The sequence below is a fragment of the Cygnus olor genome, chromosome 24 (assembly GCF_009769625.2).
Source record: "Cygnus olor isolate bCygOlo1 chromosome 24, bCygOlo1.pri.v2, whole genome shotgun sequence".
Lineage (NCBI taxonomy): Eukaryota > Metazoa > Chordata > Aves > Anseriformes > Anatidae > Cygnus > Cygnus olor.
In genome coordinates this window covers 5,302,069-5,329,917 of record NC_049192.1, presented here as the reverse complement: position 1 = coordinate 5,329,917, position 27,849 = coordinate 5,302,069, and the positions used below count along the sequence as shown (strand labels likewise).

The 27,849-nt window shown below is 66.9% G+C and overlaps 3 protein-coding genes across 7 annotated transcripts; 2 read left to right on the top strand and 1 right to left on the bottom strand.

Annotated features, from left to right (window-relative positions):
* Nucleotides 1–346: 346 nt before the first annotated feature.
* Nucleotides 347–7,291, top strand: LOC121059235 (inositol 1,4,5-triphosphate receptor associated 2-like). The gene is made up of 15 exons (XM_040535825.1): nucleotides 347–525; nucleotides 1,667–1,818; nucleotides 2,586–2,632; nucleotides 3,000–3,076; nucleotides 3,199–3,262; nucleotides 3,529–3,604; nucleotides 3,816–3,843; nucleotides 4,408–4,548; nucleotides 4,663–4,794; nucleotides 5,070–5,217; nucleotides 5,666–5,718; nucleotides 6,297–6,347; nucleotides 6,453–6,529; nucleotides 6,619–6,732; nucleotides 7,028–7,291. The coding sequence occupies exons 2-15, from the start codon at nucleotides 1,700–1,702 to the stop codon at nucleotides 7,185–7,187; spliced, it is 1,287 nt and encodes a 428-aa protein (XP_040391759.1). The 5' UTR covers nucleotides 347–525; nucleotides 1,667–1,699; the 3' UTR covers nucleotides 7,188–7,291.
* Nucleotides 7,292–7,889: 598 nt separating this feature from the next.
* On the top strand, nucleotides 7,890–22,424 carry MICAL1 (microtubule associated monooxygenase, calponin and LIM domain containing 1). 5 transcript variants are annotated; one of them, XM_040535806.1, is made up of 26 exons: nucleotides 7,892–8,404; nucleotides 12,059–12,363; nucleotides 13,028–13,256; nucleotides 13,364–13,642; nucleotides 14,366–14,573; nucleotides 14,665–14,781; nucleotides 14,921–15,175; nucleotides 15,432–15,532; nucleotides 15,640–15,897; nucleotides 16,365–16,480; nucleotides 16,604–16,730; nucleotides 17,078–17,150; nucleotides 17,599–17,749; nucleotides 17,819–18,006; nucleotides 18,109–18,218; nucleotides 18,302–18,352; nucleotides 18,454–18,531; nucleotides 18,877–19,045; nucleotides 19,141–19,223; nucleotides 19,331–19,790; nucleotides 19,899–19,978; nucleotides 20,080–20,175; nucleotides 20,332–20,425; nucleotides 20,509–20,608; nucleotides 20,700–20,773; nucleotides 20,864–22,424. In XM_040535806.1, the coding sequence occupies exons 4-26, from the start codon at nucleotides 13,382–13,384 to the stop codon at nucleotides 20,992–20,994; spliced, it is 3,381 nt and encodes a 1,126-aa protein (XP_040391740.1). In that variant the 5' UTR covers nucleotides 7,892–8,404; nucleotides 12,059–12,363; nucleotides 13,028–13,256; nucleotides 13,364–13,381; the 3' UTR covers nucleotides 20,995–22,424. The 5 variants fall into 5 exon arrangements, with proteins under 5 accessions (XP_040391742.1, XP_040391740.1, XP_040391741.1 ...); XM_040535810.1 differs by lacking the exon at nucleotides 7,892–8,404 and adding an exon at nucleotides 8,983–9,107; XM_040535808.1 differs by lacking the exon at nucleotides 12,059–12,363 and having other exon boundaries at nucleotides 7,890–8,404.
* Nucleotides 22,414–27,002, bottom strand: SMPD2 (sphingomyelin phosphodiesterase 2). Its single transcript, XM_040535826.1, has 11 exons — nucleotides 26,927–27,002; nucleotides 25,619–25,723; nucleotides 25,052–25,148; nucleotides 24,888–24,964; nucleotides 24,574–24,667; nucleotides 24,399–24,488; nucleotides 24,031–24,113; nucleotides 23,797–23,929; nucleotides 23,582–23,686; nucleotides 23,356–23,512; nucleotides 22,414–23,130 (listed from the first exon to the last, which is right to left on the bottom strand). Exons 2-11 carry the CDS (start codon nucleotides 25,666–25,668, stop codon nucleotides 22,787–22,789), a joined length of 1,230 nt encoding a protein of 409 aa, XP_040391760.1. The 5' UTR covers nucleotides 25,669–25,723; nucleotides 26,927–27,002; the 3' UTR covers nucleotides 22,414–22,786.
* Nucleotides 27,003–27,849: the final 847 nt, after the last annotated feature.

Below are 27,849 nucleotides of genomic sequence, written 5' to 3'. Positions count from 1 at the left end.
GGGGCAGGAGGGACGGGACTTCAAATACATCGCTACAGGGGCTCCTCACCACCCATCCTGGTTTAGCCTCGTGCTGTGCCCCCCCATGAAGGTGTAGGGTTCCCCCCACCTCCACAGGGACCCTGAGCCTGCTGCAGGGCTGATGCTGAGCCCCAGCTCCGCTCCCGAGCCACGGACAGCAGCTCTCCCCCCTGCCAGAGGCCGCAGGATCGGGTCCCGTACCCCAAGCAGGGGATGCCCGGCCACCTCCGAGGCGCTCAGCCTGCCCCGGCCCCGAGCGGGGAGCTCCCGGCCGCTCTCGGGCATGTCCTTTAAAGGCCTTCTCGCTTCGAGCCGTTCCCTGGCAGCTCCTTCTGCTCCAGATGCAGTCGCTCTCCCCTCCGAGGAGGCTCTGCCGCCGCCGGCTTGCACCGCCTGGGGCCCCGGACCCGCCGGCCGTGCCACCCCCCTCGGCCCCCTCCCGGGGACCCGACTGCACCGAGGGCTGGGTGCGAGCCTTCGGCTGCTTGGGACGGATTTGGGCAGGTAACTAAAGTCACCGAGCCGAGAGAGAGCTGGGTCCGGCTGCCTGAGGGGTTATATTTGTGCCCCGTTGTGCGAGCGAGCCGCCTGCCTCTGGATTTGCAGCCGTAAAACAAAGATAAAACCGGCGGGGGCTGCGGCGGCTGTCACAGAGCAAACGCTTTGCAGCGGGGACCATCCCTCGGGAAAAGCCCGATGCTCGCTGATGGGATGAGGATGGGGATTCCCGGGGGCTCCCCGGGCCCCTGGGCAGAGGTGTCAGGGACAATTCCCACCGGCAGGCGTTAAGGATTTGACGTTGTCGAGCATTGCTTGCTTTTATACCGAGATCGAGGCTGGGCAGCCTCTGGGAGAAGCAGAGTTGTCCAGTTTGGTGTGGGGGCAACTGAGGCTGAGGCTTTGCACAGGCATGGGGGGGCTCAGCCAGTCCCTGCTCTTTGCCCACTTAAATCTCTGCTGCATTTTGTCCTGGCAAAGAAAAATAAAAAAATTTCCTACTGCCCCGTAGCTGCGTTTCTGCAGGCACAGCTCCCGAGGACATGCGTCCCTGCGGGAGAGCCTCTTCTGCACGGCGATCATCCTGGGCTGGCAGCGACTCCCCGGGCTCTCTGCCGTCTCTCTCTGTTTTTTAAACATTGCAAAACAACTTAAACGAGGCATCCGGGCTTGCTTACAGAAGGAATTGGGAACCCCTTGTATTTATCTATCTAGGAGCCTGCCAGGCGGGGATGCTCGGAGCGCCCCCAGCCCGGGGCACAGCGGGACGCCCCCACTCTGCACGGGGTGCCCAGGCTGGCAGGGGGTGCAAACGTGCCCCACGGAGGGCTGAGGATCGTGCCCTCAATGCTGGAGACCACGGGGGGCAGGAAAATGCGGGTAGTAAGGGGGAAAATCTGCCCTCAGTGTTGCACAGAGAGGTGGCTCACCATAAATCCCTCGCTCGCCTCTCCCTGTGCCCGTGCGCATCCCAGCAGCATCCTCCCGCATCCCGCTGGGGCCCCTCCACCTCTTTCCCCACAGATGCCTCCACGCTGAAGCAGCAGAGGAGCTCGGAGCTCCTGCTGGGTGCGAAAACGCTTTAAAAATATAACATTTAGAGGCGTTCTCCCATCTGCGCGCAGCTAATATGTGTCTCTCGTGATAGGTGTGCTGGTCCTGGAGCCTCCGCACTTTGCAAATGAAGCCGCTCGCGGGGACCTCGCCGGGCGCGGGGGAAGAGGCGCAGGGACGTGCCCAGGGGCGTGCGGCGCGGCAGCGGCACAGGAGGGGCTGCCGGCAGAGCCCCCCGGCTCGCAGGTACGGGCACCGGGGGCTGGCGGGTGCCAACGGGGCCGCGATGGGGCTGGCGGGGCCGGCTGGTGGCTCTGAGCGCCGTTTGGGCGCAGCAGAGATCTTTTTCTTTTTTTTTTTTTTTTTTTTTTTCTTCTGGTTGCTAATCCTGGGGAACGACTTGCAGGGAAAAGCTCTGTCGAGCCCTGTCCGGAGCCTGGAGCAAATTTTGGGGGTGCAAACCCCTTTCCTAGTTGCACGCTGGGCTCCGGCACAAGCTCTTTGCACAGCAGCCCCTTTATTTCCACGTGTGGGTGCTCCAGCATCCCTGGCCCCACCGAGCAGGGATGCTACGGAGCTGCCGGACATCCCTGCACCCAGAATAGGATTTTGGGGTGCGTGCACGCGTGCCAAGGCCCTCTGTCCCCACGGCGGTGACACGAGATGATGCCTGGGGGCTCTGCCAGCAGCTGCGTTTGCCGTTGTGCTTGCGAAGAGGCCAGCTTGGCAGCCGGGGCGCAATAAATGTGCTGAGGAGGAGCGCGGCCGTGGGCCGGTGACTCAGTGCTGGCTGCGAGCGGCTTCGGCGGCTCCTCTGCAGCGGCTGCGGGAGCGGAGGGACAGGGGGAGGCTGCGCCCGCGCCGGGGACAGCGGGGACGGAGCGGGCTGGGGAGGATGCTCAGGAAGGAGCCAGGTCCGGGGCAGTGTGGGGTTGGGATGCTGCCTCTCCCACTGGAGTTTCTTTGGGGTTTACTGGAGTTTCTTTGGGGTTTACTCGGGCTCCTCTCCGCAGGGAGCAGCAGGCAGAGCCGGCCGGGCTCCCCGCGTCTCCGGATGAAGGTAAGGGCAGCTGGGAGTGGGGATGGGGGGAGAGGGGTTGTTTCATGCCCCCTCCCTCCCTGAGCAGCATCGCGTGGGTTTGGGAAGGGGGCCCCTCTCGCTGCAGGACCTGCCTGCATCCCCACGCCCCCTCCAGCTTGGGGGGCATGAACGGGTCCCCTAAAGCTGCTCCTGAGTGCTGGGGATATCCTTAAAAATGTGGAAGTGTTTGGGGGGACACCTGCCAGCCTGTGCCCGCTGGGAAACTCCTGTAGTTTTAGGGTTTTTTTGTTTTGTTTTTTTTTGGGGGGGGGGTCTCCATCAAGGCTGATGCGAGGCTGGCAATGGGACGCTGCCAGCCCGCTCCCACCACCCTCTCTGTCCCCAGGGAGGATGAGCAGTCCCCAGGGGCACCCGGACGGGGTCGTGGCCGGGAGCGAGCAGAGCGTGGAGCGTGTCAGCGAGGTGAGAGGGGCGGGAGGGTGCCGGGTTTGGGACCCCGGAGCCAAGCGGTGATGCTCTTTTTGGGATGCCGTCCAGCACCAGGGAGGGGGTTGCTCCGACAGCACCCTTGTCCCCCTCCGCAGGAGCCGGGCAAGGACAGGCAGGAGCTAGCTGTGCGCACCGGGGACAGTGACGGGACCGAGGAAGGTGAGTCCCCAACCCGGGTCCCAGGCTGGGTCCCCTCGTGGTGGGGCTCGAAGCGTCTGGGGACCAGCGTGGGTTGTTGGGGTCTGATGGGGTTTGACTCCCATGGTGGAGACCCAGGGACTGGTTTGGGGGACGTGAAACCCTGCTGGTGCTGGGGGAAGGATCGGGACGTTCTCATGCTGGGACGGGAGGGCAGAGGGAGGAGGAAAAGCAGACCAAAAGCCTTCATGAGCGGTCTCTCCAGCGGCGTTACTGCCTCCCTGCAGATGCAGAAACCCTGGAGGAGCCGCTGCTGAGCTTCCCCGGTGAGCTCTCGGTGCTGGAGAGACTGGGCCTGCAGAGGTAAAAGGGGCGAGCACCAGGGGCTGCAGGATGGGGGGTCCCGGGGCACGGCATGCTCCGGGGACTGGGCTTCCCATGGCGCGAGAGCTGCTCTGCAGGCGGGGGTCCCCAATTCTGGTGGTGGCCGGCACCCGTGGGAGCAGACCACGTGCGTTTTCGGCATGCAGCCCCCGTAGTGCCACCACCTCTGACAGCACTTCTCTTTCCGCAGCGTGGCTCTGACGGAGCAGGACGTGGAGGTGAGGGCTGCCGGGGGCCGGGGGTGGGCTGGGGAAAGGGGGCAGGGGATGGACGCCATGCGCCCGGCCCTGGCACCGCAGTCCCTTGGCAGTCGCTGCACGAGTCCCTTTCCCGGTGACGCTGTTGGCATTCGGAGGCAGCCGCATTTCCGTGGCGAGATGAGCCCGACCTCTGCGCGCCTGCAGTCCTGCAGCCACAGAGGCAGCGGGAGCCACGTTAATAAAACTAATTGTCCTGCGAGTGCCAGGGCTGAGGCAGGCTCTGCTGTCCTGCGACCCGCAGCGAGGGCTGGCATCTGCCTGGCGCGCTCCTGCCAGGAGGGTTTGGGATTTCCACGCGTTATCGGCTGCCTGGGGGCCGTGTCTCAGGCCCGTGGCATCTCCTGGGGGCTGCCCCCCGCGTGCAGCAGCCTAATGAGTGCTGGGGAAAGGCAAGCACTAATTGTCCTCAGCACGGCCCTGCTTGGTGGCACGTTAAAGGGGGGGCTGGCTGTGCCTTGGGGACAGCGGTGAGTGGCCTTCCCATCGCCCTGTGTCCCACCTGCGTGCCCTCCTGCCCCCCAGGCAGCCTTTGCCCACCTTGCCCTGGCTTTTCGCTGCGACGTCTTCACCCTGCGGCAACGGGTGCAGGTGGAGAAGCGGGCACGGGATGCGGCGGAGGAAAATATCCAGGAGGAGCTGGGGCAGTGCCGGGCTGCCCTGGAGGTAGGTGGCACCGGGGCAGGCTGGCATCTGCCGGGGACTTCCAGCTCCAGAGGGGCTTGGAGAACTCAAAGCCCCGTCTCCGGCTGCCCTATCCTCCCCCCTGTCCCCCCGCAGAGGCTGGGCGCATCCTGCGCGGACGCGGGCTGCAAGGAGACGCTGGAGCAGCTGCAGCACAGCCTGGCCGTGCTGGCGGCCGCCGTGGAGCGGGCAACGAGCGCTGCGGAGAAGCTGGGGGCCGTTCATCAGGTCGGTGATCACCCCGGGGTGGGGAGGGATGGAGGGTGCTGGGGACACACCACTGGGCTTGCTGGGGGCCTGTCCGTGCTCCTCCTGGTGCTGGTGTGGGAATCTAGCTGTGAACGCTGGGGTGCAAGGGATCTGCCCGCCCTTGGGAGCGTGAAAGGGATCTGTTTGCACTGCTGTCGGCCCCCGGGGAGGCAGCGAGGGGCTGGTGGGGACACGGTGGGGGGCTGTAGGGACAGAGGAGCTGGGGCCTGACGGCCCGTGCCGCCCGGCTGCAGGAGGCCCGGATGAGCCGAGCGGCGGAGGTGATGGTCCAGCACGTGGAGAACCTGAAGCGGCACCACCTGCGGGAGCACGCCGAGCTGGAGGAGATGAAGCGCCTGATCCAGCAAAACTCCCGCAACCGGCAGCTGGCCGAGACCCAGGGTGAGGTGGGCGCAGCCGCGGGGCCGCCACGGGGCGGGGGGACCCTGCAGGGTCCGGTCCCGAGTTCCTCGGGTGCACGAGCTGGGGACGGGGGCGGGTGACAGCTGGGGCTGCAGCCACCGGACCCGATGACAAGCACGAGGGGCCCCGTAACAGCAGACACGGGGCGGGAGCAGGTGCTGGTGGCTGCAGAGCCATCGGCCCGCGGCTCAGCGGGGAATGCAGGGCAGGGGGGCACACAAAGGACGCTCTGTCCCCAGCCCCCGGCCCTGCAAACCCCACGCACGCTCCGAGCAAGGGCACCCCTGGGACTCGTGCCAGGCATGGGGTACGGGGCCCTGCTCGCCTTCAACGGGGGGGACGTTTACATTTGCCTGCATATCAGCCCCCATTTTTATTTTATTTTTTTTTTTGGAGGCAATCTAAGACTTCTTTTCCTTGCTCCCAGATGACGCGGAGCCACGGCTGAGGCCTCACCCCCTGATGCGATCCTTCCAGCAGGTACCCGGGCGAAGCAGCCCCTCTGCCAGCCCCCAACCATCGTCCCCGTGCCCTGCCACCGTCCCTCACCTGGCTGTCCCCACGCACCCGCCACCCCCCGGGCAGCACCACCCTTCCCAGCCGCTTGCTGCGGGCGAGGTCTGCTAGAAACACCGGGGCCGGGGGGAAAAGTAGGGGGTGGCCACGGGGGAGATCGTGTCCGGGATGTCTCAGGCAGGTCCCTCTGCATTGCAGGGCTTGGCTGGGAGGAGGCCGTTCTCTAGCACCAGCTCGAATTCGGCACTGGTTCCCCTCCAGCTCAAGAGGTAGGGGAGCGCTCGGGGAGGGGTCAGGCAGCCCCGGCAGCACAGCTCGAAGCAGCAAGGACAGGCGCGATGCTCTTGGCTTTGCCCTTCCCTCTCCTCACCGGCTTCCCCCCGTAGCAGCAGGGCTGGCGGGAGGCTGGCAGGGTCCTTCCTCCTCCTCCTCCTCCTCTTCCTCCTCGGTGCCCCCTTGCCCGTGGTGGGGAGGTGGGAAAAGGGGATGGGGAGCGCAGGGAGGGGGCGTGATGCTCACCCCAACCCCTCGGTTCCCCGCAGGCGTCTGCCCGCCGCAGAGTCAGCATCGCCGTCATCCCCAAGCAGCTCTTGGTAAGGACCCACACAGCGGGGACAGGAGGGGGCTGCGCCCCGCCACCGGGCTCGGTGCCACCAGGGGGCTGGGGCCCTGCTCAAAATCCCCCTTTTTGTGCCCAGCCAGGTGCCAGCATGGACGGCCGAGCGTCCCCCGCCAGCGAGCCGCAGGGGCCCCAGCACCCGGCCAGCACCCAGAGGTACCCGTGCTGGGTGGCGGGGGGACCACGGCACCGTCTGCCACCATCCCACGGGGGACGGCACAGCCTTCTGTCTTCTCCCTCCCCAGGAGCGAGCTGGAGCCACTGGGCCAGGGCAGCGCCGTGAGCGGGGAGCCAGCGGCTGGGGCAGATGGCAAGGACACGAGCGCAGGGGGCGAGGAGCCAGAGCAGCTCGGGCTGATGTGAGCGCACTCCAAATCCTTCCTGCAGCCCCTGGGGGGTGCTCTGTGGTCCCAAAGCGGCCGGCATGTGGGGATGGAGCTGGGGGGCTTGGGGACGGAGGGCAGGGATGTTCTATGGCTGCCTCACCTCTCCCCTGCCTCAGTTTCCCCGTGCATTGCAGGTGACCTGCGCACTCCCCAGTCTCGTTTTGTTTGGGGTTTGCAAAAGGGCCGGCGAGGCCTGGCGTTGGGCTAAACCTCGTCCCTGCTGGGGCCACCTTTGGGTGACGAGTGTCCCCTGTCCCCTTCTTCCCAGGTCCAAGGGGTCCCCGGCAGAGCTGTGGCGGCCGTGGCTCTTCCTCCCGCAGCACTACTGGGTTTTGTTCTGGCTGCTCCTCCTGAGCGTCGCCTTCCTCCTCCTCCTCCGCGTCCTGGAGCTGCAGCGGCTGCAGCCCGCGCCATCACCCAAGGCCTAGCTGCAGCGGGGGGGAGGCGGCTGGGGGGCACCCGCTCTCCATCACTGCTCCTGCCCCCCGCCACGAAACACAGAGACCCTAGAAAAATAAAATCAGAGGAAGAATCGGGGATTTTTTTGATGGAGCAGGGGGCAATGCCCTGTGCTAGGAGTTGAGGGTGGGTTGGAGCCAGCTTGTAGGCATGAAGGGCACAGGGAGCTGCAGCAGCCCCCATCCCTGCCAGGAGTTTCCTTGTTTTCACGGCACACGGAGGGCTACGGGGATGTGCCCACGTGTCCCCTTTTCCTTGGGGACACAGACCAGGCTGCCTGGGGCCGGCAGGTTGGCATTAGAGCTGTGTCCCAGCCGTGCCATTGCGGTGGCACACCCTTGGTCCCTGCTGCCTGGGGGCGCTCATCACCAAGGGCTGATGCTGCTCTCCTCCTCCCCACGTTTTGGGGGCTGCCACCACCTCCGTCCCCTATCCCCAGCCCCAGCGTGGGCACTCCTGGGGCCCTCTAGAGCAGCCGGCGATTTGTGCCTCTGGTTCTTCTGCCACAGTGATTAAAATCGAGTGCTGCTTCCCAGAAAGCCGTCCCCCGGGGGAAAAAGCCTGCGCCTGGAAGGAGCCGATTAGCGGCGAGCCGTGTTTGTAGCGCCACGAAGGGCTTGCAAACAGAGGGAGCTGTTTCCGACAGCTCCCGTGCCTGGGAAAAGTGCCCAGCTTTCCGCAGCCGCCCCATTTCCGTGTCCGCCCTGGCCTCTCGTGCCTCCCAGCCGCGAGTGGGTTCCGCCGTGCCTGCACCCAGGGGATTTGCACGGGGCTGGGGGGGCTCGAAACAGCCCAGCCTGGCTGTGAGGGGGCTGTGGGTGAGGGTCCTACACCAGGACCCCCATGAGGACACCCCAAAGGGCTGCGGGGAGGAGGGATGGAGGTGTTGGGCCGGCCGGCCGTCCTGTGTCCCCGTGGCCGCAGGCAGCGCCGCGGGTGACTCACGGGCTGCCAACGTAGCCCCGGCTCCGTGTGCCAGCTCGCCCCGTGTCCCTGAGTCACCGCAGCCTCGTGGCAGGTTGTCACCGTGCGTCACTGGCCCGCGAGCCCCTTCACCCAGCTGCTTGCCCCGGTATGGGGCAAGTGGCCAGAAGCACCCCGAGGAGGCCACCGTCGGAAAAATCCCCCAAAACACCTGGCCAGGAGCAACCTTCGGTGACCCAGCGGTTCCATCCTCTGCCCCAAGGTACTGTCACCCCCCTGGGATCCTTCACCCTTGTCCCCAAAGTTTCCCCGAGAGCAGCAGCGCTCGGGGACACGGGTGGCTCGTTTGGGGACGGGGCTGAGCGCCTTCCCCCCTGCGCGGAGCAGGACCTGGCTCCCGGGCTCTGTTTCTGGGGGCAGGGGGGAAGTACGGGACGGAAAGCGAAACGGTGTGTTTCATCGGCGGAATCTTTTGTTTTGCTTTGCCAAAAGGCTGCTTTCTCAGCCCAGAAGTCAAACCGCGGCAGGGGTTGTGCTGCGCATCCCTGCCCCAGCCTTGCCCCAGGGCTGGGACCCCCAGGCTGGGGAGGGGAGGAGGAGGAGGAGGAGGAGGAGGGAGCTCCGGCGCTGCAGCCTCCACAGCTGCTCTCAAAGCCCACAATTGCAGCTAAAAAAAATAAATAATAGTAAAAAAAAAGCAGCAGCACAAAGCCGGGCAGCCCCCGCGGCCGCCCTGCCCCTCCTCTCCTCGACTGGGCTGTTCCCAGCGCCGCCTTCCAGCAGCCCGGTCCCCGCGGTGGGGAGGGGGGGGAGGAGGAGGAGGAAGAGGAGGAGGAGGAGGAGGAGGAGGAGGAAGAGGCCAGGGAAGCGGGAGGAGAGGGGAGGGAACGGGGCAGCCCCTTCCTGCCCGCCCCCGGCCCCAGCCCCCGCCGTGCCTCAGTTTCCCCGAGCGCCGAGCCCTGGAGGTGAGTGGGGAGGGGACGGGCAGAGCATCCCCGGGGTGGGGAGGGGAGCACCCCGCTGCCCCCTTCCCAGGGGACATCCCAGACAGCACCCCATCCTGGGAGCATCGCTCTGCCGGCTGCCGAACCCCGAGGGGTGATTTTGGGGTGGGGGCGCGCACCGGGGGGGGGTGCTCAGCCCCGCTGTGCACCAGCAGCGGTCCCCCGGGTGCCGTGTGGGGCTGCTCGGTGGCGGTGGGAGCGCTTTGTCCCCCCCAGGACAGGTGAGGGGGTCTCCCTGAAGCCCCTCTGAGTGTCCCCAGGGGCAGCAGGATCCCCCCGGTCCTCGCTGCCAGCCCCTCTGCTCTGCTCCCCGCGGGGCAGAGGGAAAAGGGAGCAGCCCCCCTCCTCCTGGAGCCTTCCCCAGTAGCACCAGTGCTCCCAGTGCCGAGCTGGAAGAGCTTTGCAAAGGGAGAGGGGCATCCCCCATCCCAGGAGGATGCTCTGTTGGCCTCCTCTCCACCTCCCTCCATCCACTGTTTTGCCCTAGCCCCTGGTGGTCCCAGCCCCACTTTTTGGGGTGCAGAGACCCTGGGGTTCGTGAGCCCGCTGTCCCCCCCCCAGGCACATCTGCTGCTGCTCTGGTGGCAGAGCATCCCCAGCAGCAGGAGGCCGGAGCAGAGGCCGGGCTGAGTTATTTTTGCCCGCAGCCATTCTCGGCCCCAGCCCAAGCACTTCCCGGAAGCGTGCTGGTGTAAAACTGCGTCAGGCGAGGGACAGAGCTGTCCCCGTACCCTTGGCCGCGGTCAGACTGGTGGTCCCGTGGGGACAGCTGGGGCTGGAGATGAAGGAGGAGCGGGAGGAGGAAAGAGACGCGAAGGCTGGCTGCTCGCAGACTTCCTCCTGCAGCAAAACTCGGCTGCAGGAGGCAGCTCTTTCTGCGCGCCCCAAGGGGGTGGCGCTGAGCGGGGGGACGAAGGCGAGCCCTTGGTGCTGAGCAGCTCGGAGGCTGGGGGTGAGATACCCTGGAGCGACGTCTGACGGGGCTGGGCTGTGGTTTTGGGGATCCCCTGCAAAGGACGGTGCCAAAATGCCCCGAGAAGGGCACGCTTCTGCTGGCGGTGGCCGCAGGAGCCGCAGCTGGGACCTGCCTGTGGTTGGTACCCTGGGGATTTCGGTACCCCGGGGCTTTCAGCATGAGCTTCCCAGGGTTTTTTTTTTTTGCAGCAGCAGCCAGCCCCTCGCTGGGGCCAATGACAGGTCTGTCCCCCTCCTTCGCCCTTCTCCCAGCAGCCACACCCCGGGGAATGAGGGGGGCTCGGGCACTGCTGCAGTGCCCGGAGCTGCCACGAACCAAGGGTTCGGCCAGGACGTGCCCACACACACACTCGCCGGCTCCAACCGGAGCAGCCGCCTGATTTTTTCTCCTTCCTGCAAGGATTAAAGCTGGGCCAGATAAGGGCCGGCTTCTAGGCGTTGGCTGGGGCCATCTCCGTGCCCGGAGCCACACCGGGGAGGAGGGCGCTTCCCGGGGCAGTGGCCTCGCTGCTCCCCCTGAGCATGGTGATGAGGATGGGAAGAGCACCGCCCGCTGCCTTTAGCCCTTCCAGCAGCAGTGCAATGGGGGTAGTCACCAAAAACAGGATTTGGGGCTGCCCCATCGGGTGGTCCCGAGGGCTGCTCCATCCTGCCCATGGCGCTGATCGAGCTTGAGACCCTGGAAGGACCTTTCTGGGGTCCGGGCTGGGCTCAGCAGCATGGCCCCTGGGCTCTCCGGGCTGGATCCCCGACCCAGAGCAGCCCAGTCCGTGCTGGGAGCCCACTCACCAGCAAGGGGAGAGGCCCAGCTGCAAGGGAATCTGCTGCTGCTGCTGGAAACCCTCCCAGCCCGCATTAGCTCACCGCAGACCCGTGTCCTTTCCCACCCTCTTTCCATGTGCCTGGAGGACACGCGTGTTTGCTGGCAGCCCAGAAACCCCACAACAGCTTCCCTGCCTTTTCCTAGCAGGCAAGGACAAGGGGGGCGACCCCGTAAGCGAAACGGGGCATCCCTGCTCTGGGGTTGCTCTGCGTGCCCCAGCCCTGGGTGACGTCCCCGAGGGCTGCGTTTCTGCAGCCGCCCCGACCGGAGCCACCACGAGCTGAGTCAGGGCTGGCTGCAACCCCCACCTCCTCCCTCTGCCTCGCCGGGGCGGTTTTAAAGGCAGAAATGCAAAAAAGCAGTCACTCTGGGGCGTGGGGAGAGCAGAGCTGGGGGCAGCCCGGCTCAGCACCGTGCCCCCCCCCCCCCCCCCCCCCCGGCTGGCACCAGCCCCTGTGGGCTGCAGGCTCTTTATTTGCAGCAGATCTGCAGGAGCTGAGTATCCGGGGAGGTTCCTGCCCTTGCTTGAAATTATCGTGGGGGGTTCAGGCATGCCAGAGGGGACGCGGAGTGCCAGCCCGAGCATCGCTTCCGTAGGAAACTCGGTGTAACACAAGGCTTGTTGTTCTGCCTCCTCCGAGCTTCCTCGCCGAGCCCAACGCGCCGGGGCTGGAAAAGTTCCCTGGCACGGGGAGCTCCCGTCCCCGGGGTGGAGGGGTGGGGAACCGAGGGCTGGAGATGGAAGGGGTGCTCCCAGCGTGGGTGCTTCATGGCCCCCGTCCTGCCCCGCTGCCCCGGGGTGCTGCGTGTCTGCGGCAGTGTGAGCTCCCCGGGGAAAAGCCGCAGTGCCCGGAGCAGCCTCCCGGGGTGGAGGAGGGAAGGAAGCTGTGGGCTGGCGTGTCTGCCTGCTCCGGTCAGGTTGGCAGCGCTGCCTCAGTTTCCCCTGGCTTTTCTGCTCCTTGTTTCCCCCTGGCACCACGCGGAGGGTGCTCGGAAATCTGCCTCCGCTGCCACGAACGCGTGGCTTGTGCCCTTCGTCCCCGCGCCGCCACCCTGGGGACCCGTGGGCACCTGCTCCAGCCCAGCTGGCTGCTTCGTCCTTGTGTCTGCTCAGGCAGGAAGAGGTTAAAATGCTGAGGTTTCCTGTTTGTGATGCTCGGGAGGTGCACAATCACTTTGCGTCCTCTGAAGCACTGTTGGAAGGAGACCGGGCTTGAAAACCAGCTGGAATTCGGCGCCGAATTCGGGGTTCCAGCGCCGAAACGCCTCTCCCTGCCCCGCCGAAGGCAGCGCGGCTCGGCTGCGGCGTCCTTCCCCCTGCGGCGTCCTTCCCCCCCTCCGGCACCTCGCTGCGGAGCCGTGGGGCCGGCCGCTGCCTTCGGGGAGCTCTGCGTGAGGGCAAAGCTCAATGGTTCAAAGGTAGGAGCGCGGCGGCTCCTGGGCAAGACTTTTCACCGGGCTGCTCCTCCTCGCTGCCTTCGCCGGCTGCCGTGCGGGGCTGGGGAGGTTTTTCCCAGCCCCGGGGTTTGGCGAGGATTTCCCAGCCCCGGGGTTTGGGGATGGCTGGAGAGGGCAAAGCTTCGTGCTGCGGGCTGTGCCAGGATAAGGTGGCACGGGATGGTGCTCGGCTCGCGGTGGCACCGGGGCTGGGGGACGGTGCCGGGCGCTGGGGCGGCTGCAGGGAGCGTACGGGGAGGGTTTGGGGGATGCTCTGCTCCCCGGCTCTCGCAGAGAAGATGATTGCCGGGGCCATCGGTGCAGTGGTTTGCTTATTTTTCATTTCCCCCCCGTTGCTTCCTCCCTGCTCGTCTCTGCGTGCCTCGAGGCTGGCAGCTTCCGCCCTGCTGGGGCAGCAGAGGTGGAGGTGGGCGCGAATCTCCCCTCTCTGCTTGCAAAACCCATCCCGCTCCTTCCTGCCCCGTGGGTGCTGAGCAGCCGGATTTTGCTGTTTTTTGGGGCAGCTGCTAAATTGGGGCCCTGCGGTTTATCCTGGCAGCCGGGGCCCCTTGGCTGCCCCGTCACGAGGAGGAAGGAAGCGGTGTCTTTGCTCCAAACCTCCCCGCTCTGCTCTCGGTCGCTGCAGGTACACGCGGCGCAGAGGAAGCCGCTCGCCACCCGCAGCCGTCCCCGTCCCCTCCCCTGACGTCACCCGCAGCAGGGTGACACCGTGGCTCGCCGGGTGCAGCACCCAGGGGAGGCTCAGCCAAACGCTGTCAGAAAGAGGACAGATTTCGGCGTCACCGTCACCCAAATCGCCACGGGGTCCGCGACGGCTGCAGCCCCCGCTGGGAAACCTCGCGCCGAGACACCAGGTCCTGCAGCATCCCCGGGAAGGATGGGGGCTCAGAGGGGTCCCCCGCTTGTCCCTGCTGTCCCTGCTTGTCCCTGCTGTCCCTACTTATCCCTGCTGTCCCACCAGGCTGCCAGCTGAGGCAGGATGAGCGTGCCGGACGGTGAGCCGGCCAACCCGGCCCATGCGCTGTTCGAGAGCTTCCTGCGGGCCGGGCAGTGCCAGGAGGTGCTGAGCTGCTTCGGGGAGCTGTGCCGGCAGCTGGGGCTGCAGGGCAGCGGGCTGCAGCTCTACCACGGCCTCAAGGCTGGCCTCAACTACTGGAACGCCAAGGCCCTGTGGAGCAAGCTGGATAAGAAAGCTGGGCACAAGGACTACGACCAAGGCACGGCCTGCGCCAACACCAAGGTACTGGTGGCTGTGGGGTGTGGGTTTGGGTCCCTCCGTGCCCCGTGCTGTGTCCCTGGGGTGAGGGCATCTGCTGGGACATCCTCACTCGCACCCTGGGGGGGCAGGATGTGCCCTTTGGGATGCTGCTGGGGTTGTTAATTAGCCCTGCTGCCCCTCCGTGGCGTGAAGGTGCCACCCGGTCAGCCACATCCCTCCTGTCCCCACCCTGGGGACAGTCCCACGGGGGCTACGAAGGGTCAGAGGGACATACCGAGCCCTTAGGGAGCCAGCACTGGGTGTGCCCCTGGGGCTGGGGACTCCCCTTCTGCCCCCTTTCCCAGGGCTGACAGCTTTTGTCCCCGCTGCCGGTGCCCTGTCACCTCCCGGCTGGCGGGACTTCAAACTTCAGAGCCCGATGCTGGCGAGAATTTCCCCGTTCCCCATCTGCTGCAGAGGGGAAGCGTGGGTGCCTTATCTCGGCCACCATTTAATTGCTGCCGTTGCAATTTGCCACCGTGCAAAGGCAAGGTTCAGCCAGGGGAGGAGGGGGGGGGGGTCACCCCGCAGGGCCCCCGCTTTGCAGGTAGCAGCACCGGGGAGCAAGGAAGGGGAGCAGGGAGGGCCTGATCCTGCACTAGGACGGGGTGTGGGGAGATGCTGAGCCCCAAGATTTCCCCCCCCCCCCCCCCCGTGGTCGCGGGGAGGACTCGTGCCCCATCCCACCGCCCGTCCCCTCCGCAGTGCCTGGTGGTGGGGGCTGGCCCCTGCGGGCTGCGGGCGGCCATCGAGCTGGCGCTGCTGGGCGCCCGCGTGGTGCTGCTGGAGAAGCGCGACGCCTTCTCCCGCAACAACGTCCTGCACCTCTGGCCCTTCACCATCCACGACCTGCGGGCGCTGGGCGCCAAGAAGTTTTACGGGCGCTTCTGCACCGGCACCCTGGATCACATCAGTGAGTTGGGTGCTGGGGTGCTCCCCGGGGACCGGGGCGGGGGACACGTGGATGTGGGTGCAGCTCCCGGTGCCCCCCTGTCCCCTCGCAGGCATCCGTCAGCTCCAGCTCATCCTGCTGAAGGTGGCCCTGCTCCTGGGCGTGGAGGTGCACATCAACGTGCAGTTCAAGGACCTCCTGCCCCCCGCCAGCAAGGGGGACGGCCAGGGTAAGGCACCGGTGGCATCCCCGGGGACAAAGACAGGGCTGCGGCGGTGGCTCTGAGCCCTTCAGGGAGGGGACGAGGTGCAAATGGTGCCCACCCCAGCCCAGCCCCATGCCGTGACCCCCCCCACCCCTCTCCGCAGGCGGCTGGCGGGCTGTGCTGCAGCCCAGCTCCTCTCCCCTCAGCCACTACGAGTTCGACGTCCTCATCTCGGCCGGCGGCGGCAAGTTCGTCCCCGAAGGGTTCAAGCGGAAGGAGACGCGGGGGAAGGTGGCCATCGGCATCACCACCAACTTCGTCAACCGCAACAGCCGGGCTGAGGTGGAGGTGTCGGAGATCAGCGGCGTGGCGCGGATCTACAACCAGAAGTTCTTCCAAAACCTCTACAACAAAACAGGTCGGCGGTCCCCGAGCGGCGATGGAGGGCCTGGGGGGGGGGATTCCCGTTTATCCCCTGGTGCAACTGGGATGCCCCCTCTGGGGTGGGATGCGTGTCCCCATAGGGTGCCTCCCATTTATCCCCCGGTGTAACCTGGGTCTCAGCCCTGAATGTTCCGCCCCTGGGGTGGGATGGGTGTCCCCGCACCGTGCCCCCACGCAGGGGACATTTGGTGGCCCCACACGGCTCAGCTCAGCCCCTTCCCCATCGCCAGGTATCGACCTGGAAAACATCGTCTACTACAAGGACGACACTCACTATTTCGTCATGACGGCCAAGAAGCAGAGCCTGCTCAAGAAGGGGGTCATCCTGCAGGTGAGGCGGGCAGGATCCGGCCCCAGGAGCTGGCTGTCCCCCTGGGCTGGGGGACGAACGCCACCGCCCGCAGCCTGACCGCATTCACCCCGTCCCCATCCCCGCAGGACAAACCGGACATCGAGAGCCTCCTGTCCGATGAGAACGTGAACCGGGACGCCCTCCTCAGCTACGCCAAGGAAGCCGCCAATTTCTCCACCAACTACCGCCTGCCCGAGCTGGAGTTCGCCCTCAACCACCGGGCCCTGCCGGACGTCGACATGTTCGACTTCACCTGCATGACGCGCTCCGAGAACGCGGCGCTGGTGCGGGAGCACAACGGGGCGCGCCTGCTGCTCGGGCTGGTGGGCGACTGCTTGGTGGAGGTGAGGGCCGTGCCTCGGTTTCCCCTCTCCCAGCAAGGGCTTCCTGATGCGTTTATTGCGGTGTGTTCCCCATCCCTGAGTGCTTCTCGCCCCGGCTGCCCGCTGCACCTCGTCCCCACGGGCACGCTCCCCAGTAATGGAAGCATCTGGGGCTGCGTTCCCAAAGCATCCCCCGGTAGCGGGATGCTTTGGTGGGGATGGGGTCGTCCCTTCTGCATTCCCACCGGAGATTTTTCGGGGTTGGAGGAGCAGCCCGGCTCCTCCCCAGACGTGACTGCATCGGCGGCAGCGTCTGGCTGCAGCCGTGGGGCTGGGGAGGAGACGTCTGTCCGTCCGCTCCCCGCGCGTCTCGCTGTCTCTCCCCGCTTTCATCTCCGGCCAAGCCCGGCAGCTCCGCGCCTACTCCCAGCCGCCCCGACCGGCCGCACGGCTCCGGCCCCATCCCTCTCTCGCCTTTTTCTCCGCAGCCCTTCTGGCCGCTGGGCACCGGTGTGGCCAGGGGCTTCCTGGCCGCCTTCGATGCGGCGTGGATGGTGCGGCGGTGGGCGGCCGGGACCCCCCCGCTGGAGGTGCTGGCCGAGAGGTGAGAGCCCCCCCCCTGTCCCACTGGGCTGATCCCAAACCGGGATTTCTGTGTCCTCGGTGGGGTGGCCAAAAAGGGGCCGTGTCCCCGCGGTGGCACCCAGCGCTGTTCCCCCACGCCCAGGGAAAGCATCTACCAGCACCTTTCACAAACCTCCCCGGACAACACCAACAAGAACATCAGCCAGTACAGCATCGACCCGGCCACGCGCTACCCCAACATCAACCTGCACGCCATCAAAGCCAACCAGGTACCCGGCCCCGAGCTTTAGGGGGTTTTGGGGTACAGAGCCCCAGCTCTCCGTTTCCCAGCCCCGCTCGGGCACGGAGGAGAGCGGCCATCCTGCTTAGCCCCCACCGAGGGCCGGGTGACACCGGGTGACACCGGTTTGCAAGGTTCCCTCTCCCCCGGGGGTGTCAGGCTGAAGCTGTGGGTCCCCAGGGAGCGTAATGCATTTCCCATTGGGAATGCAGGTGGTGCTGGGGAGGTGCTGGTAGCGGGGTGGGGGGGGTCTGGGTGTCCCCCTCACCGGGGTCAGCTCCCGGCATGGTGCCATGGCCTCGGTGCGGTTGGTGACCTGCGTGTCCCTGCTGGCAGGTCCGGGACCTCTACCTCGTGGGCATGGTGGAGGTGGACCACAAGAAGAGGAGAGACAACCGGCTCAGCACCGGTAGGAGCGAACGGTCCTGCCCCAGCCCCTCCCCGCCACCAGGACCCCCCCTGGCAGCCCACGGCGGAGCGGCTCCTGCCCTGATTCCCCTCCCCATCCTCCTCCTCTCGTGCTGGAACCCTGGCTGGCTTCCAGGCGGCCGCTGCGCTCCTCCCAGCACCACCCGCGTCTCCATCCTGGTGGCACCGCTGCTTTCCGTCCCCTCTACCCCCGTGGGGACACGGCCTCCCCGCTGCCATCTCCGACAGCAGGGGTTGTCCCCTTCCTTCTGGTGCTGAGCCATGAAATACCGATGGGTGCTTTATCAACCCGTTCCTTGAGCTTTGGGGTGGGGAGGTTGCAGGGGGGGGTGGTCCCTGGGGTGCTGTATTTAAAGTTGGGGGGGGGGGGGGGTTTGTGGAGGGGGTGTCCCCAGGGTGGGATGGGGACGCGTGTGCTGCCTCCCCAGCTGTCTCCGGAGACGCCTACGAGGAGCTGCTGCGGTGGTGCCAGGCCAGCACGGCCGGGTACCGCGGCGTGGAGGTGACCGACTTCACCACCTCCTGGACCAGCGGCTTGGCCCTCTGCGCCCTCGTCCACCGCTTCCGCCCCGACCTGGTGTGAGTGCCCGGCCCCCGGGACCCCCGCCCCGCAGAGCCCCCCCATCACGGCGCCCACCCTCCCCGCAGGGATTTCCACACCGTGGACCCCCAGGATCCCGTCGGGATCCACCAGATGATGCTGGACATGGCGGAGCAGGAGCTGGGCATCCAACCCGTCCTCTCCAGCACCGAAATGGCCTCGATGGCAGAGCCCGACCGCCTGGGGCTCATCACCTACCTCAGCCAGTTCTATGAAGCCTTCAAGCCTTCTCCAGGTGCGGGATTTGGGGGGGGTTTATCCCACCCTGAGCCCCCACGGGGCCGGCTGGGTGCTGCCCGCTGTCAGGGTGCAGCCCCAGCACGTCCCCTCTGCGCAGCGTTGGCGGAGGTCAGCAAGAAGCCACTGTCCCCCCGCGGCACGAGGGGCGCCATCCTCTTCCTCAGCAAGCTGCAGAAGAGCCGTACCCTGACCCACAAACGTGCCCAGGTGAGCACCCCACCGCCACCCAGCCCCTTGTGGCACCCCACGGCCGTGCCCCCCAGCCCTGAGCCCCCCGTTTATGTCGGCAGGAGAGTGCCCAGAAGGACCCCGAGGCCAAAAAGAGCCACAGGGACGCCGAGGTGGGTCCGCACCGCGCACCACGAGGGATGTTCCAGGGGGTGCAACCCATGGGGGGACAACGGGTGCTGACCCCCCCCCCCCAACCTTGGCCTGCTCTTAGGTGGACGCGGCGCTGGACGGAGAGGCTCTGGATGGTGACCACAGCCTGCCACCAGCCGCCGCCACGGACCCCGGGCAGGTTGGTCCTTGCTTTGCCCTGGGGAGGGGACCCGGGTGGGCACGGGGAGGGGGGGTGGCAGCACGGCGGCTCCTCCTGCACATGGGGCCAAGCCAAGGGCTGGGACCGGGGCTGCGCAAGCGGACGCCCACGGGCTGGCGGCTCCTCCCAGCAAATTTCCTGACCCAACTGGTTTTCGGGAGCCGAGACCTGCCGCTCCCTCCGTGGTGCCAGCAGCGAGCAGCTCGGCGAGGCAGAGGCGGGGGGCAAAGCCCCATGCCCCCCCCTCCCCAGCACCCGCAAAGCCCCGGGGCTGGGTGGGTGCCACCACTCCGTGCCCCCACAACCCTCCATCTCCTCCCGCAGCCGCCGGCCCGCGGGGAGAGCAGCGACGCCTGCTACTTCTGCGGCCGGCGCGTCTACATCCTGGAGCGGGCCAGCGCCGAGGGACACTTCTTCCACCGCGGCTGCTTCCAGTGCTGGCAGTGCGGGGCCACGCTGCGCCTGGGCGACTACGCCTTCCACGAGGAGGACGGTGAGCAGGGCTTGGGGACGGGGTGCTGGGGACGGGTGGCTTTCTGTTCTGCAACCTCTTCGCTCACTCATCACATGCTCGTGCCCCCGCTCCAGGTCATTTTTACTGCTTGCTTCACTACCCCAACGCCCCCGGTATGGATATGCCCCCCAGTGAGCCGCCGGTGCTGCCCGATGGGGTAAGTAGCCGTAAATCCCCATAGGTGAAATCGGGCCCCCAAAAGTTTTGGAGGGGGATGGATGCTCGTTCTGGCCCCACGGTGCATCACCCCTGGCTTTGCCCTAGGATGTCAATGCCAACCGCACGTTTTCGGACACTGGGAGCCCCTGTGCGTCCCCTGAGGGCGAGGAGGTGCTCTGGTCCCCGCAGTCCCCGCCGGCAACCCCGGAGCTGGGGGAAGAACCCGGGGCAGAAGAGGATGCTGCAAGCACCGGTGAGGTGGAGGAGCAGGAGCTGCCGCCCTCGGGGCCGGATGACGTCCCGGAGGAGGACGAGGGTCCCGGCGCAGAGCCCCGACAGGAGGCGGAGGAGGCTGAGGAGGGAGGAGGCAGGAGGAAGATCGTCCTCTCGCCCCTGGAGAAGCTCAGCCTGTCCACGCTGAGCCTCACCGGAGATGCGGAGGCCGAGGCGCCCCCAAAGCCAGCCCGGCTGCGGCTGCGAGCGGCGCCCGAGGCCGTGCCTGCCCTGTGGCCGGGGCTGGGTGCCTGGGAGGAGGAGGAGGACCATGAGGTGGACATGGAGGAAGGTGGGTGGCTGCCTGCTGGGATCTCTGGGTCCCTCCTGCGCCCTGCCATGCCCCACTGCTGCTGGGCGGCCTGAAACAGCTCTTTTTTTTTTTTGGGGGGGGGTGCAGATTCAGAGGAGAGTGACAGCGAGGAAGAGGAGGAGGAGGAGGAGAAGGAAGGCCTGGACCTGGGCACCATGGGCGAGTCTGTGAGTGCTGTCCCCAAATGGCGGTGACCCCACTGGGCTCTCACTGCTCTGATGCCGAGCTCTCGGGGCCGGCCCTGCCTGACCCCTGCGTCCCTTTACAGTGCCCGATCCTCGGGGACGTGAAGTACGCCACCTGCAAGCGCACGCTGCCCCGCCGGGTGCGGGAGGAACAGATGAAGCGGTTCTGCAAAGCCCAGGTAGCCCAGATGGGCTGAGCCAGATCCCCATCTCCATCCCCATCCCATCCCATCCCATCCCATCCCATCCCATCCCATCCCATCCCATCCCATCCCATCCCATCCCATCCACCGGGATGCTCTGGACCACGTCTGAGCGCTGCCCTCCCTTCGCAGGCCATCCAGAGGCGGCTGGAGGAGATCGAAGTGACCTTCCGCGAGCTGGAGCAGCAGGGTATCAAGCTGGAGAAGTTCCTCCGGGATGAGGGAGGTAAGGACAGGGTAGCCGGGGCCCCGTGGTGCCCAAGGTTGGGATCTGCACCCCACTCATCCCCCCCCCCACCCCGCCCACAGGCAGCCCTGCCGACCAGAAGACGCAGTGGATGAACCAGCTGCTGTACCTGGTGCAGAAGAAGAACAGCCTGATGTCCGAGGAGTCGGACCTCATGATTGCGTAAGGCTGGGGGAGAGGCCGCCTGGGACCGCCCCCCCCCCCCCCCAAATCCCCGACCCCATGCCCAGAACCCCCCCTTCCCTCCCCGCAGGGTGCAGGAGCTGAAGCTGGAGGAGCAGCAGTGGCAGCTCGACCAGCAGCTGCGCTGGTACATGGAAAAGGAGGGTAAGCAGCCGTGAGGGATGGGGGGAGCGGGGCCAGGCTTGGGACTCCCCCCCGCCCCCTCGGCCCCACTGCAGCCCCCTGCTCCCGCAGAAGCCCTGAAGACAGCCGAAGACTGCATGGCCGAGAAGGAGATCCTGGCGCAGCTGCTGGACGTGGTGAACAAGCGCAACGCCCTCATCCAGATGCAGGAGGAGAAGCGGCTCAGCGAGCTGCACGCCTGACGGACCCCCCCCGGTTCCTCGTGGGGGAACGTGAGCAGATCCCTCCCCCCCCCGGCCGACCGCCACCCTGAGCTGCCTCGCGGGCAGCTGCTGCCGTGGCAAAGCCAGGTCCCCGCTTGCCAAAAGCTGCTGCGGAGGGGCCAGACCCGCCGGTGGATGCACGCGGGGGTGGCACCGAGGAGCACCCCCCAGCTCTGGGGTGCGGAGAGGGCGTCCCCACGTGTGGCTGGATCGCCTTTGCCTTGTGCTTGCTTAAAAAACGAAATTTGCAGGGGGCATGAAACGCGTGGGCTGCAGTGGCTCTGCACAGAGCTTGCTAGAGGAGAAAAAAAAAAAACATGGGTTACCGGGGGTCTCGCCCGGCGCTGGAGATCCCACAACTGTGACCCCTTCGAGGAGGACGCTGCCCAGACCCAACCGGTGGCATCGGAAGCTTTTGGTCCTGCAGAGCACCTCGTGCTCGAGCTGTGCTGCTGTCTTCTTTGGGACAGGCTCTGCCTGGTCCCGGTGGGTGAGGGGTCCCCAGCAGCACCCAGCCTGCCCTGTGCCTTGGCCCTCCCGGGCCCCAAAGGACTTCGCTCCTGGCAGTGAGGATGTGACCACGGCCACCACGGGGAGAGCTCAGCGGAGATGCCAGGTGTGTAGGGGCAGCATCAGGAGTAGCCCCGGGAAGCCACCAGAGGAGACCCATCCCATCCCAGGACATCCATCCCAAACTGGCATTTCCATCCCAACCCGGGACATCCATCTCAAGCCAGGACATCAATCTCAACCTGGGACATCCGTCCCAACCCGGGACAGCCATCCCAACCTGGAACATCCATCCCAATCTGGCATTTCCATCCCAACCCGGGACATCCATCCCAGCTCAGGACATCCATCCCAGCCCGACCCGTCTGGCTCTACAAATGGGACCAGCAACAGCCAGAGCGGCCTGAGCGCACAGCTCTGCATCTCTGCTTCTGGGTGCCGCTGTCCCCGTCCCCTGCAGGAAACCAGGGTCACAAACCTCCACGTGAGGCTTAGGGGGACGGGGACATTTAACCAGCAGCTCTCCCGGTGGATTTTGCCTCGGGCTGGCACCACGTGCGTGTGACACAGAGGACGAGAGCCGCCGGTGGCTGTTTCCTCCTTGCCCCTTTGGGGTTCTTCCTGCTTGCCGATGCCAAAGTGACCTTTGCACTGATCTCTCGGACCTTTAAGGAGTTGCCAGGTGCTGCGGGGCTGTCCCCACTGGTGACATGGTGCTTATGGCAGTCCCTGGCTGTGTTGGGCAGCCATGGGGGTGCTGGGCGCGGGCTCCTCCGTGGCCGCCCTCGCCCAACCGTTCCTCCCGTGCCCCCACACCTTCCCGGCTGCATTTCGTTTGGCCCTGCTGCAACCTCCCTCCCTTCGAATAAAGCCTCCCAGATGCAGCCCTAGGGCTAAAACACCGCTTTTATTTTCTCTCTGAGTCAAATCTGGCTGCCGGGGTGGCCCAAAGCTCTCATGGGGAGCCCCTGGGGCTGCTCCAGGCAGGGGGAGGCCGAGGTGCTCGCACCCCCCTGGCCACCCCAGGGTGTCCACCCAGGCAGAAAGGGCGTATTAAAAAAGACAATTAAAACCTGCCTCCGTCGTGGTTCCCATGGGGGCAAACGTTTTGTCCCAAAACCTTAATTCCACCCCAAAAGGCGGCTGTGGAACCTGCGCTACCGAGCCTGCCGCAGCACTGCTCACCAAAAAACCAAAGTCAAGGAGAAAAAGGGCCCGAGCCGGGTCAGGATGGGGCCGGGGGTGAACCTCCCAGCCCCGGTCAGGAGCGGCCGGGGCGCTCCTGCAGCACCCCCAGCGCCATCCGCATCTGCTCCTCGGTGCCCTGCAGCATCTTCACCTCGATGGTGTGGAAGAGGTGGAGGCCGGTGGCGAGGAGGAGGACGCCGAGGGCGAGGAAGGCCAGCAGGGCGAAGGAAAGCTTGGGGAAGGGCTGCCCGTCCACCAGCCCCGCCAGGGCGCCCAGCGCGGCCGCGGCCTGCAGCAGCAGCAGCAGCAGGGCCAGCAGGGCCATCCTGCCCGAGGAGTAGCGCTGCCGCCGCGCCGCCAGCAGCCCCACGCGCACCTCGGTCCGCGCCTCGCTCAGCACCTCCACCAGCGCCGGCACTGCGGGGACAAGGTGTGGGGGGGGGGTCAGCGGTGGGGGCATCCCGCTCCCTACCCCTTTTTCTCCCCATCCCTGTGCCCCTCTGCCAGCTCCCTCCCCAAAAGGGGATGTCCCGGGAAGAGGAAGCATCCCCAAAATATCCTCTCCATCTCGAAGCTGGTCGGTTGTTCACCAGGACCCCCAATAAAAGGGGGGTGCTGGTGGTGTCCCCCCCCCCCCCTTACCTGCTGTGCCAGGGGTGATACCCGCTGCCTGCCCCGTCCTCTGGACGTGCAGCGTCGCCATCACGGCCTCGTGGTCCGAGTAGGGGATGTCCGTGCCTGGGGCCGTCCCTGTGGTGGTCTGCAGCTCCTCGCACTTCACCGTGAAGCTGGAGCCAGCCTGGGCAGGGACACGGCGGGGTCAGGATGTGTCCCCTTCCATAACCCCCCATCCCGGCCCCCCCATCACCTTGTAGAGGATGTAGTCGATGCGGATGCCCAGCGGGAAGGGCTGCAGCTCCGACTTGACGGTGAAGCGGTTGTTGGGGATCAGGGTGCAGCCATCCTCGCAGCCCTGAGAACAAGCATCACGTGCCATGTCCCGGCAGGGCCACGGACCCCGCTGCGGGGCAGGCAGCGCACGGGGGTGTCCCTCGAGCCCCCCGCTCAGCCCGTGCCGCTCACCTCGAAGTGCTTGGTCTCGGTGAAGGCGTCCCGCAGCCCCGTCCAGCAGCGCAGCAGCCGGATGCCCACGTCTTGGGGATGCATGTTCAGGTCCCCTCCCAGCAGCACCACGTCGGCCGCCTTCGACGTGTGTCTGTAGGGACGGGACCGGCTCAGCCTCCCCTGCCACAGCAGGGGGAAAACTGGGACCCCCCCCCGGTACCCCCCCCCCAGCCACAGTCCGCGGCCGCTCACCGGATGAATTGCAGCAGCTCCCAGGCTTGCACCACGCGGTGCGGCAGGTAGGCGTCCTTCTCCCGGCAGTACTCGGCGTGCAGCTGCAAAAAGCAGGGGGGCAAAGTGGCCGTGACCTCCTTCTGCAGCTCCTCTGCTGCTCCAGGGCTCCCTGCAACCCACCCGGCCCCTTTGGGGGGGGGGGGGGTCTCTCGGGTCCCGTGGCTGCTGGCTGACCCCATCAAAAGGACCCTCACCCCATTGCACAGCCCGGCTTTTGGGACACAGCCCCCCCCACCCCCCCCCCACACCCCACGCAATTGCTACAGCGAGGGGACAGCAAAGGTGGTGCGTGGCCACTCGTGTCCCCGCCACGCCGAGGTGCTCACGTGGGTGACGTAGACGTTGAAGACGATCCCGGAGATCTTAATGACGGCGAGCCCCACGGACTTCCCACAGAACCAGTCCCCGTGCTGGAGCTGGAGGAGGGGAAGGGGAAAGGTGGGGGCTGGCGCGGCTCCGTGGGGTGCGGGGGGGGCGCCGCGTGCCCCCCACCCCACTCACCATGTAGGGGTAACCGTTGAGCGAGTACTGGTAGAGCAGCGTGTCCAGGATGGGGAACTTGGAGAAGACGCAGAGCCCGCTGCCGATGACACCGCTGCGGGACGGGGGGGCACAGTGAGCGTGTGGCCCCCCCCACATATCTCCCTCCCTCCAGCCCTGGGTCTGCCGTGCGTCCCCATGCACCGTGCTCCCCGGTGCCACGGGGCCAGGAGACCGACAGCACCCGCACCGTGGTCTCTCCACGGGGCAAACCCCCCCGGCACAGCTCTGGGGACACCCGGGGGGGAATGGGGGAGCAGCGTGGCCCCTCTCACCTGCGGAAATAATGGGAGAAGGGGCAGCAGCCTCCCAGCTTCGCCTTCAGGTCGCTGTAGTCCCGCTCGCTCCATACCTGCAGGACAGCGGCACGGGCGGAGGACGGGCACCCCTGGGCTTATGGGGCTGAGACCGGGCGCGCTCGGCTCACACGTGGCCTCACCTCCTGCAGGAGCACCAGGTCGAAGCCCTCCTGGCACAGCCTGTCCCCGATGAGCCGGATGCGCTCCTGGCGCCGCTTGCTCAGGTAGCGGATGGCCCTGATGGAGAGGGGCAGGCGGTGACAGCTCGGGGGGACGGGGGGGGGTTTGGGGCACGTGGGGACCCAGAATGAGGGGGGAGAGGGCGCTGGTAATGATACGGGGCAGGGTGCATCTGGGGGGGAAGGGGAGGGCAGGGGGAAAGGGCCTCGTGGGGACATGGGGAAAAGAAGGGCGTGCAGGGAGCCTGTCTGCGGACAGATTTTCCTGCCTGCGCGTCAAGGAAACCCACACACAGATGGGGTGCAAATGGGGGGGGGCCCTTTCCTGGTGCGAGAAGGGGGAGTGAAGGTGGGGAGTGGGGACAAGGGGCACTGCCCAGCTGAGCACCTTGCGACCTTTTGGGGCTGAGAGAGCGGTGCGAACCCAAAATAAAGGGGGCAGGAAGGTAGCCCCACGGCAAGGCCCTCATCCCCTGGGGTGGCTGTCCCCGTCTCCGTCCCCACAGCCCCGTCGGACTCTGGACTCACCAGCAGTTGAGGTCGAAGACACGGAGCCGCAGCGCGGGGTCCCCCTCCATCGCTCAGCGGGGCTCGGCCGGGGCTGGCAGGCTGCACCGGGCAGAGGAGGGGGTCCTGCAGGGAGCAGCCTTGGGGTGACGGCGCCCCAAGAGCCGGGGAAGCCGCGCTGTGGTGGCAGAGGGGCCGAGGCAAAGGCCGGGAGGGAGGAGCAGACGGGGTGCCCAGCCTCATCCACACCCTTCTCCCCGCTCCCATCCGCTGGCCCCATCCTGAACCCCAGATTCACCCCCCCCCCCCCAAAAAGCGACCTGCCTGCCCAGACCGCACAGGTGACTTCTCCACCCTGAGGATGGGGACAGCGTGGGCACTGGTGGGCCAGGGAAGGGGTGCAGGCACCCAGACCCTCTGTTCCTGAGAGGTTCTCGCTGCGCACACTTTAACCCTGCCTTAAAGCACAGCTGCGAGGCAGGCCGCCCCCCCACCCTGCTCCTATCTCCAGGACCTGGACCCTGAACCGGACCCGGCCTCGCTCCTCCAGCGCTCGCATCCTGGGGAGTTTTTAAAAGTGCAAAAAGCAAACCCAGGGACACAGCTGGATGTGAGCGCTCCAACCGCCTGTCCCGAGGGGGCTGCCACAGGACCCCATGGCCACGACCTGTCCCGAGTGGGCCGCTCACGGGACCCTTTGGCCACGACCTGTCCCGAGTGGGGCCCCCACGGGACCCCTTGGCCACGGCTCCGCTTTGCCCTTCCCTGGCCGAAAGCTCCCCACGAAGCCTCCAGCAAGGTTTGAGCAGCAGCTCCGTGCTCCTGGCCCGGTGCCTGCCGCGGGGCTGAGCCCCCCCAGGACCATCCCCAGCCCCCCCCAAGGGCCATCCCCAGCCCGGGGGGGGGTTCTGCTTCGCGGGGGGGAGCAGAAGGGCCGGGGTGCGGAGCTGGGAATGGGGCACGGAGCAGGGCGCGGAGCAACGGGGCGGGGGGGGGGGGGGAGGGGGGGGGGGGGGGCGGTGCCGGGTGCGGAGCCGGGAACGGGGTGCGGAGCCGGGTGCGGAGCTGGGAATGGGGCGCAGAGCCGGGAGCAGGGCGAGGAGCAACAGGGGGAGCGCGGAGCCTTGGAAGCAGGGCGCGGAGCCGGGTGCGGAGCCGGGAGTGGAACCGGGAGCTGGGTGCGGAGCCGGGAGCGGAGCAACGGGGCCGGGGGGGGGGGGGGGGGGGGGCGCGGAACCGGGAGCGGGGCGCGGAACCGGGCGCGGGGTGCGGAGCAACAGGCGGGGGGGGGTGCGGAGCGGGGGCGGGGAGCGCAGCTCGGGACCGGACCTGGCCGGGGCCGGCAGCCGAGGGACTACGAGTCCCGGCGGGCAGCGCCGCGGGAAGGGGAGGGAGGGAAGGAAGCGGCCGGGGCGGTGCGCGGGGCTGCGGGGAGGGGCCGAGCCCCGGGGGAGGGGGGAAGCTCCGGGCCCGGTGGGGGGGGCAGCCCCGAGACCCCCTCTCCGCGGCCGGCCCGGGGCTGGGGGCAGCGAGGTCCCGCACCCGGGGTCCGGGGGTCCTCCCCCCCCCCCGGCCGCCCACCCGGGAGGCACCGGGTAGAAATAAATCCCTGGGGGGGGGGGGTGGGGGGGGGTGATGATGGCGGGCGGGGCGGTTTGGTGTGCAAGAAGGGAAGTGCTGGAGAGTGGTCGGCGTTAAAGTGCAGCCCCCTGGGCCCCCTCGTTGTGGGGCTGGGTGTAGCACGTAGCCAAGGGGCTGCGGGAAAGGCTTTAGTAAGGCTTTAGTAAGGAGTTCGTACTGGGAGCAGGGGCTCAGCCCTCCAGCACCTGATGGGCAAGGCTACGACCACCCAAAATATGGGTCTGTGACCCCCAGCGGGGGATTTGGGCTCCCCTTGCCCCCGATCTGGAGGGGGTGAGGCAGGGAAGTGGTGGCTGTAGGGGAAGGCAAACCCAGAAGGCACCCAAGCAACCGAGCAAACCCATGGCAAACCCGGCAGGCACCCATCCATCCAACCAAACCCATGGCAAACCCGGCAGGCACCCGTCCAACCAAGCAAACCCATGGCCAGCGCTGCAAACCACAGCCAAAATCTGTAGGATGTGCCCCAGAGCCCGGAGCTGGGGCTGCCACCCACCCCTCATACCCCTGCTGCCAGAGCAAAACACAAGAAATGAGAAACAAACCAAAAAACAAACAAAAACAAAAACAAAAAAAAAAAAGAAAAAAAACACCAATCACCCCCCCAAAAA

Excerpts from the sequence above, each read along its gene's own strand:
- LOC121059235 (XM_040535825.1), top strand. The coding sequence starts at position 1,700 with ATGAAGCCGCTCGCGGGGACCTCGCCGGGCGCGGGGGAAGAGGCGCAG. Across the intron at positions 1,819-2,585 it reads CAGAGCCCCCCGGCTCGCAG|GGAGCAGCAGGCAGAGCCGG; the intron begins GTACGGGCACCG and ends TCCTCTCCGCAG. Across the intron at positions 4,795-5,069 it reads AGCTGGGGGCCGTTCATCAG|GAGGCCCGGATGAGCCGAGC; the intron begins GTCGGTGATCAC and ends GCCCGGCTGCAG.
- MICAL1 (XM_040535808.1), top strand. The coding sequence starts at position 13,382 with ATGAGCGTGCCGGACGGTGAGCCGGCCAACCCGGCCCATGCGCTGTTC. Across the intron at positions 17,151-17,598 it reads AGACAACCGGCTCAGCACCG|CTGTCTCCGGAGACGCCTAC; the intron begins GTAGGAGCGAAC and ends CTGCCTCCCCAG. Across the intron at positions 20,774-20,863 it reads CTGGTACATGGAAAAGGAGG|AAGCCCTGAAGACAGCCGAA; the intron begins GTAAGCAGCCGT and ends CTGCTCCCGCAG.
- SMPD2 (XM_040535826.1), bottom strand. The coding sequence starts at position 25,668 with ATGGAGGGGGACCCCGCGCTGCGGCTCCGTGTCTTCGACCTCAACTGC. Across the intron at positions 23,930-24,030 it reads GAGCTGCTGCAATTCATCCG|ACACACGTCGAAGGCGGCCG; the intron begins GTGAGCGGCCGC and ends CCGTCCCTACAG. Across the intron at positions 23,687-23,796 it reads CCGAGACCAAGCACTTCGAG|GGCTGCGAGGATGGCTGCAC; the intron begins GTGAGCGGCACG and ends GCTTGTTCTCAG.